This window comes from Pteropus alecto, unplaced genomic scaffold, assembly GCF_000325575.1.
Source record: "Pteropus alecto unplaced genomic scaffold, ASM32557v1 scaffold161, whole genome shotgun sequence".
Lineage (NCBI taxonomy): Eukaryota > Metazoa > Chordata > Mammalia > Chiroptera > Pteropodidae > Pteropus > Pteropus alecto.
In genome coordinates, this window is record NW_006432943.1 from 6,501,128 (window position 1) to 6,510,001 (window position 8,874).

Here is an 8,874-nt window from a genome sequence, read left to right on the forward strand (position 1 = left end):
CAGCAGGACGATAAAATCCCGTTCTCCTTACTGATAGTTCAGTGATTATTCTCTTACACACCGTATGACTTGCTAAAGATAAACGAGCACATCTTCCCTACTTAAAAATATCATTCCTGTTATTTTTATGAAATTATAATTTGTTCACCCAAGTTTCTCAAATTCTTAGAACCAGCAGGCAGCATGATAAACCATAAATATATGTATTAATATATGTAATTAATAAACTCAAGGATCTCTATTAATGCAGTATTTAATTTTTAAAACATAACTTTTTTTTCTTTTCACGTCTACCTATTTTATGTGCTCAGTGCTTTTCTCCCAACCAAATTAATAGAGTACATTCTGAATAATACAATGTGGTTTCAGGGACTTTGAACTTTCCCAGAGGTCTTTCTATCTTAGAGAAGAGTAGAATCTAAGAACACCTTTCCTAGATTCAGTTCATTTACATTTAGTTCAACAAATATTTTTTTAAATGCCTCTCTACATCCACGCATTAAGCTAGGCATCAGGAATATAGTGCTGAACAAAACCTGCCTGTTTTAAAGATCAGGTCACCAGGTAGAAGGGCAGCAGGGAGAGTGTGGCAAGGTATTTAAACAAACAAACAACAAAAGTTTTTATAAAGGTCCAGAAGTAAGAGACAGCTTAGCACTTTCTGGACTTATAGGTCTTGGTCTTTGTGTTGGATCCTAGGACAATGGAGAAAAATGAGGCTGGAGAGATAGGTAGGAGCCAGATACTGAGGTTTTTGGTTATCATGCCAAGTAGCTTAGATGTAGGATGTCACACTGTATCTGTCTACATTGATGGAGTGACATGTTCCACAAAGGGAAATTTTCCAAAAAACTGAAACATACTCAATTTGCCAGGTAATTTTTTTGGTCAGTTTTTTAAAGGAAGTTTAACAATAACATCCCTTTCCAAACAGGACATACTGAGCATAGGTTAATTTAAAAAAGTCAAGGATCTCTGTTAATGCTATATATTGTACTTTCCTTTTGATTACTGTAGTTTGTCTCATTTCTCTTATTTTCCTTCTCACGAAGAAATTAGCTTTGCTGTTTCTTATTATCACTATAAGATATCCTCATGGAGAAATTTAAGCGAACAAAAAAGTATATGGAGGAAAATAAAAGTCAACTTGAAATTCCATTTCCCAGAGGTAACCACATATGACACTTGAGTTAAAATTTCTCTCGACATTCGGGTATGCACAGCAGCCTCACTCCTGCCTGCCTACCTGTCCACTTACTTCCAAGCTATGATCATCTCTATTTGCTGTTTTGTGTCAGTCAGTATTGTGACAATAAGATCTTTTCCTGTCAATGAGCATATACACCTTGATGTTTTCTGGATTTACTGTGTTTAATCTCAAGGATAATCTGAGAAAACAAATAACTAAGCTTCTTAGAATTATGTTTAATTAGTCAGTAAACTGACTTATAGCTTAGTAGCCAAAGCCGCAGACCAATAAGGATTTTAGACTGGATGCAGAAATGAGATTGTGGCTAGGTACATTGTTTTGATATTGATATCGAGGCTATGGGGACTGATTAGGTTTGTTTAATGACCAGGCTATAGAATAACTAAATGACTGTTTATCTGTCTTAGCAGTTGCTTTCAAAATGTTTATTAATTTGACCTACTTTATATTGTTGCTGTCTTGTTTTCTCCACTCCCACTGTCACCAGCCTAGTAAAGGCTCTTGTCATTGCTCCCTAGGGCTACTCCTGTAGCCTTTTATCTCAGCTTTTCTGTAAGGGTACACTTAAAATCTTCAGTAGTATAACACCTAGCCCATAGTATTGAAATTAAAACTCTTTGATGTATAGGACTTGTCATAATTGTGTCATGAAGAAGGCCACATGATACTCCTTAACGGTTCTGCTTTTCCTATGGACACCTCCACCCCGAATAAACATGTACATATCTTTATTTATGTCCTTGATGAATGCCAGATCAACCTCTTAAGATCCAGCTCGGGTGGTAGCCCTTCTGAGAAGCTATTTTCCTCCTGCAACTTTCATCCCACAAATGCAGACATACATCCACAGAGCCAGTATCCTCCCTCTATTTTCTCATTGCGCTCTGCACTGACTTTTCCTATAAGACTTCTTATATCACTATTACATCTCTGAAAGTTTGTTTCATCTTTGTATCCCCAGTGTATGACAAGCAGCAAGTATTTAATGGGTGGAAGGAGTTCAGCCATAGAAACTTTACCAATTTTCAGAGCAGCTGATTGAATCAGATTAGCTTTGCTCTCAATTTGGCAACCATATAAAGTCAGCAAAAGTCATAATTATTTTCTCTTGGACACAAAAAAAACAATGTTTAATTTATAACAAAAGTAAACTATTCAATGAAATCTTAAACACACATGAAAAATACTAAGGGGAAAAAACAAATTGCAGAACAGAATGTATCATATGATTCCATCTGAATTACATTAATCTAAAAAAGTACATAAGTGTTATGTGTATGTAGACTTCTATAGCATTGGTATTTGATACTGAAAATATCTGAAAGGACGTAAATGTTATCAGTGGCTACCTTTGGGGAATAGATTTGAGTGGGAGGGGCTTATTTTTTACATCATACGGTTCTGTGTTCTTTGATTTATTTTTAAGAATGTATTACTTATATAGTACATACTTTTTAAAATGGAAACTCATTCATGGATCAAAATAAGCCTGTTGATATTTTTAAAACATTTGTACTTGTACTTTTCCTATTATTGTGCTTTTCATTTTAAAATTTTACACAATAAAATAGCTGTCATTTTAAATTTATTTCTTTATATGATTGTTATCCTGTTTTACCCATGGGGAAATTGAGGCTTAGAGAAAGGACATAGCTTACCAGACTGTAAGGCTCAGAGCTCAAATCCAAGCGCAGGTCTCTGACTGGAAAGCCTGGGCTTGAACATCACACATAGGTTGGTTCAATTTCTTTTTGTGTCACTTTTGCACTTTAATTTCATTTTGTTTCCCTTTTTGTTGTTGTTTCACTTTCACTTATTTTTGTTCTGTTTTACCTAGGTCTGTATGCTCTGCTCTGTAGGCTATCATCTTTTTTCTTGCCATCGATCAGAAAAAACCTGCCGAAGATGGATGGCATTAGATTATGCAGGAATTTCTATTGGAATACTGGGCTGCTATGTCTCTGGAGTATTTTATGCATTTTATTGTAATAATGTAAGTAACTTAAAATATTTTTCATTCTACCTTTCATATAGATCTTGGGTTTTCTTGCTGTGGCTTCTTTGAGCTTCTGATTCAAGCACATAATTAACTTATAGAAGAAGCAGAAGAGTGTTTTGTAGACATTTGTCTTTACATAATACTGGAGAAAACTGTCAAAAAGCTTCAGTGTAAAACTAGCAAAGAAAAAATCATAAAGTTGGTTTGAATGTAATAGTATATATTAATTGTAGCCACTTGCACATGAGCCATTTGCTTTTTAGGCCTAATTAGTTTGGAACATAAGCATGTAATTAAATATATATGCAATTAAGTTGTTATAAATTGATTTGATTTTGGTAGTTAAAATCAATTCATGTCTGCTCAGCTTTCATAACTTGCTCGTTTTGCATGAAACTATTCACATCTTTTAAAAAAATTAGAGGGAACATGCTGATAACTAGGAGCTTAGTGAATATAGTCATGTAATACTTGAATTCTTTTGCTTATCTTATTTCTCTGAAACCTATTTTCTGTTTACCTCTCTAAACATATCAGATAATCAGATTAGTCAGACACTTTTTATAAATCTTCAGAAAAACTTGAAATTCAGGGTAGAGTAAAGAGAAGAGAGACCTACTGAAGCTAATGTAGTCCATGATCATTTAAAGGAAAAATTGTTGTTTTCTCTCTCGTATCTAAACATTTCCAAATAATAAATTGCTATAGTGGCTCTTTACCTTTTAAGGAACACAGGCTGCTTTGAGAATGAGATTATAAACTATGGACCCTCCATATGGGCACTAGCTAACCAAACAATTTAACATGTGATTTCAGAAAGAATAGCCCCACAGAAGTCCTTGGAGCCCAGGTTAAGAACTGTCTTCTGAGATGAACACTTTTGAACTTCAAGACCAGCTTTTCAACTGCTCATTTAGATAACCTTATTCTATAAGCCCTTCAAATCTAATATATTTTTAAATGAACCTTTTTTAGCCTCCATTCCCCCCACCCTCATTTTCTTCCCCCAGCACGTACATGCACGCACACATACACAAACACACACAACACATACAGATCATCTTTTAGTATGTGCTCCATCAGTAGAACCCATGTGTGTGGCCTTTCATACTAGCAATAGTCAAGCCATCCTCTGTTGCCCTCTCACACATCCGGTCAGCCATTAAGACTTTAGTTTATTTCAAAAAATGCCTCCTGGATCTGGTGTTCACATCCATCTTCCTTATTCAATAAGAATCCAAGCCCCCACTCTCTCTTTGAATGTTATTTAATACCTTCTAGCTGTCTTCCTGCCACCTCATTCTTTTCTACATTGATGTCAGAGTTATCTTTCTAATGAGCCAGTTTGAAAAACAGCCATGTCATTCCCTTCTTAAAGAATTCTGCTATTCCCCCAGTGCCAAAATGGTAAATTACGTTCCACGTACTTAGCCCAACAGTACATCTTTCATCCTCCCTTCTCAGAACTTCCCTGGTGCAGGTGCTGGTTTTTTTTTCTTTTCCTTGAGAGCTCCCTCTTCCCACAAAATGTTATGTATTTCTTAAGACCCAGCTCAGATGTTATCTCCTATGTGAAACATTTTTTAGCTGCTCCAGGAAACATTAATTGTTCTTTTTCTGTGGTTCTACAACAGTCTATTAATAATGCAGTTACAATACTTATCATTAGATTATAATCATTTATTTACATGTCTGCCCCTCCCATAGTCTATGAGCTTACCCACTGAGTGAATCATGTCATAGTCATCTTTGTTTCTACACGACTAAAATTATCTGTGACATATAATAGTACTCATATGCTTTTTATGATAAATCTGGTTTCTTACCAGCTCACTTTGGAATTTGGTTTGTCATCTTGAGAAACCTAAAAGTTGTCTGGAACATGCATTTTTTTAAGGAAGGAAGGTAATCATGTTTGTAAATGAAAATACCAAGTAGAGTTTGGAATGTGTACTATGGAAGCCAAAATTACTTTTTTTTTCCCTATTGTTAATAAAATTTGATTTCCTTTCATTCTAGTATTGGCGTCAAGTGTACTTGATCACAGTGCTCGCTATGATCCTGGCAGTGTTCTTTGCGCAGATCCATCCCAATTACCTCACACAGCAGTGGCAGAGGCTCCGTTCTATCATCTTTTGTTCTGTTTCGGGATACGGAGTAATTCCTACTCTTCATTGGGTTTGGCTCAATGGAGGAGTCAGTGCTCCTATTGTACAGGTAGGTTGAGTGTTGTCCATATTTTTCACATTTTTTGTGCCCCTTCAGTTTTATCCCTTTTAGGTAAAGTAGTATAATAAAGCCAACTGGGTGGGTCTTTGTCATTTGATAGCATATTTACAAGTGCATATTAATGCCATAATTTTCACACCTATATTAATAAGCATACTTTGCAGGAATAGAAGTTAAGTATAACTACCATTTTCTTCTGAGATGGCTTTCTGTGAAATAACACATTCTTAATTCTCTTTCTGTCACCCTTAGTGTGTAAGTACCTAAGTCCTTACCTGTGGAGGAGGACTCACACCTCTCTAGCGTTGTCAGCTGAGGCAGGGATAATGCCAGTGCTCATGCAAGTACAGAAGTAGGAGCAGTTGGTTTTTGTGTGTGTGTGTGTAGAGGACGGGGGCGTTGAGAAGGATTTTTTTTATTGAACCTGTTGAGTTTCGGGTAATGTAAAAGTAGAGAGAGGTTATAAAATTTAGATTAGAGTTTTGAGACTAGTGATAAAGATTTGAAAATCATTATTGTATTGGTAGTGGAGCCATGGAAGCACATTTTACCCATGGAGGAGACTATGTTGAGAAATAAGAGCTATTTGAGTCAGGTGTTATGGGGGAACAGTTGGAGTGCATTAGGAAGAACCTCAGAGCGCCATAGTATTCTTGAGAAGAGGATTAGAAATAAGACTTACATTCTTAGATATCCATATACAAATGCTTTAAATATGCACTAGAGAGTAAAGTTGAATTTTTAATATAAGTAAGTATGCCCCAAAATCTAGCAGAAATCATGTACACTTGTTCGCAGTGGGAACGTCATCTGGAATATGGGGATTTAAATGCAAGTTGTATTCAAACGAACCAGATTTTTTAGAAGAGGGGGCGCTAATAGTAGGCTTACATATACTTGCATGAAGTTGGCAACAGCATGGTGGAAAACATTTGGGTATAGAGCTAAGGAAGTTCTGTGATCCAGTGAATTGAGTGATAGGATCTGTCTGTCTACTTTGTCAACTTGAGAACAAAGATAATGCTTTCTTCCGAAGACTAGGAAATTGGGAGAAAGGTGAGACAGTACTAATGAGGAACTTCATTGATCCCGATATCTGTGAAAACATCATTTTCCCTAAAAATAAGTAAAGAAAATAGGGAACTGCCACTGTAGATTTAATTCTTACCAGAAATGAATGACTGCTTGTTGACAAAGAAGTGACTAAAATTTTAGGGTGAAGTGACACATCCTTTTTAAGTTTAGAATAACAAAGGGAACCAGACCCATTAAAGTAGTGGATTTTAGAGAATTTCAGAAAAAAATAGGAATTTTCCCATGCTCAGAAGTCTTAAAATAGAAATATGGCTTAGGAAGATAGTGGTTCTCAAAGTAGAGAAGCAAAGGGAGACGTGGAGAAATTCTCCCATAAACTCTAAATTTTAAAAGACGGAAAGAACAGCACTTAACCAAAGAAGAAAAGTTCCAGAAGGGCTAATCCTGAGAGGTAGGGTGGAGTTGTGTTCCAGAGGATTTGAGAAATTTGAGGTTGATTAATCTGAGAATATAGGACTTAGGGAGAACTGTGATAATTCTCAAATATTCGAAGAGGGAAGAAAAGTAATTTGTCTTTATTTTTTAAATGGCTTCTTGGTAAATTAGGTTTATAACCAGAAATAGGAACAATATGTGTAATTTATAGGTGATTGATTTTCTTAGTGCAAGGAAAAGCTTTCCAACAGACCTGTGCGATGGACTGCTTCATATAGCAGTTATTCAAGAGGATCATTTTTCTAGGATGGTGGAACAGATTTCATTATTGGGCCGAACCTCTTGGGTCTTTCCAGCCAAAAGTCTCTGGTCTTTAGTCTCTTTGCTATATACCTGAAACTAATATAATATCGCATATCAACTGTAATCGAAAAATTTTTTTAATTCGAAAAGAAATGAAAATGCAGTAATAATAATAATAATAATAATAAAAGTAGTTCAGGTCCACTTTAGAATTGGCCAGAAATAGGTAGGCAAACAAACGTATATCCACACACAAGGGTACATTATGGATCCTAGAAACTATAGCTCTGATTTTTAAATTCCCATATGCACACCACCCATATACCTATATTGTAGATGGGGTTGTAGATCGTAGGACCTTCAGCCTCATAAAGCTCTAGCTACTTCAGTACCCTAATTTTAGGGCACTCTGTGTGCTCCACATTTGTGGACTGCTTTCTGCAGTATTAAGAGTGAGATTTGTATTATTGGAGACTGTCAGCAAAAGCAATTCAGATTTAACAGACTTAAATTCCACCTATAAATTCCACATCATCTAGGAATTAGATTCATAATGAATTGGAAATTCAGTCACAGTAGGAAGATCTATAAAAAAATGTTTTGCTTTTCAGGACTTTGCTCCTCGTGTAGTTGTGATGTATGTGATTGCTCTTCTTGCTTTCCTATTCTACATTTCCAAAGTTCCAGAACGGTACTTTCCAGGTAGGTACTTTTTAGAGTGATTTTGTTACTTTATTCTAAGTGTATGGTTGAGGTTGCTTCAGGGCATCAAAACTTAGATTTATCTTTTCAGTATTATCGATTATAGAATGACACTCCTATTCTCAAATGTTATCTAAAACTTTAACTTTCAAAGAGTTTTCACTGACCTTTCCTTTTATACTCACAATATAAATTGAGGCCAGTAGGTGAGATTACCACCATTTCTGGCTTCCGGGCACCTAGCACTAAGAGGAAAATAATAAAAGTTAAGGGTCTTCATGTTCACAGGATATACACAAGCTAGTCATCCAAGCAAAGGACAGAGTTCCCTGGTTCTTTAGTCCAGAGAAAAATTTTCTGACAGAAAATAGCAAAGAGGTCACTGAGTAGAGTGATCGGTGTTCTCCAAAACATGTACTTGCTTGTTTAGGAGTCAGACTGCTTGGATTCAAACCCTACATTGGATACTTACTAGCTACATGAGCAAAATAAATTACTCAAGATTTCTTAGCTCCAGTTTCCTTATCTGAAACGTGGAGATTATCCTTTCTCTCATGGAGTTATTGTGAGGATTAGATGAGAGAATGCACATAAAACACTCAGCACGGTTCCTCACAAGTAGTTGAGCATTCCATAAATGTTAGCAATTATTAATGGAATGACGTCCATCAACCTTGGTTCCATAAATGAAATACGTGGTTTCGTAAGGGACAGGGTGATACAAGTCCAGGTGAGCTTTGGCGTGAGTCAAGAATGAACAGAGTACATGAAGTAGTGATTTTTCAGTTTGTGAAGCCAGAAGTAGGGGAGTAGCTTAAATTCCAACTTTAAACTTGTTCCTCCTTTCTCCTGGATTAAGAATCACTTCCACAGTGTATTGAAGATAGGATTGTGTCACTCAGCACGTGTGTTGGGGAAGAAAGGATGAGAAACCCTGGTGCAGAGCATGAATAGCCCCTTA

The 8,874-nt window shown here is 36.1% G+C and overlaps 1 protein-coding gene across 4 annotated transcripts in view; it reads left to right on the forward strand.

Moving 5' to 3' along the window:
• The window catches only part of PAQR3 (progestin and adipoQ receptor family member 3), a 24,320-nt gene that overhangs the window by 5,181 nt on the left and 10,265 nt on the right, over nt 1-8,874 (forward strand). For 3 of the 4 annotated variants that reach the window (XM_015586072.2, XM_006907623.3, XM_006907622.2), the window contains exons 3-5: nt 3,048-3,203; nt 5,229-5,426; nt 7,823-7,913. In XM_015586072.2, coding sequence (XP_015441558.1) covers nt 3,048-3,203; nt 5,229-5,426; nt 7,823-7,913 — 445 coding nt within the window. Of the gene's footprint in view, nt 1-2,844; nt 2,945-3,047; nt 3,204-5,228; nt 5,427-7,822; nt 7,914-8,874 lie in introns of all 4 variants that reach the window. The other variant, XM_025043843.1, reaches the window with a different exon arrangement.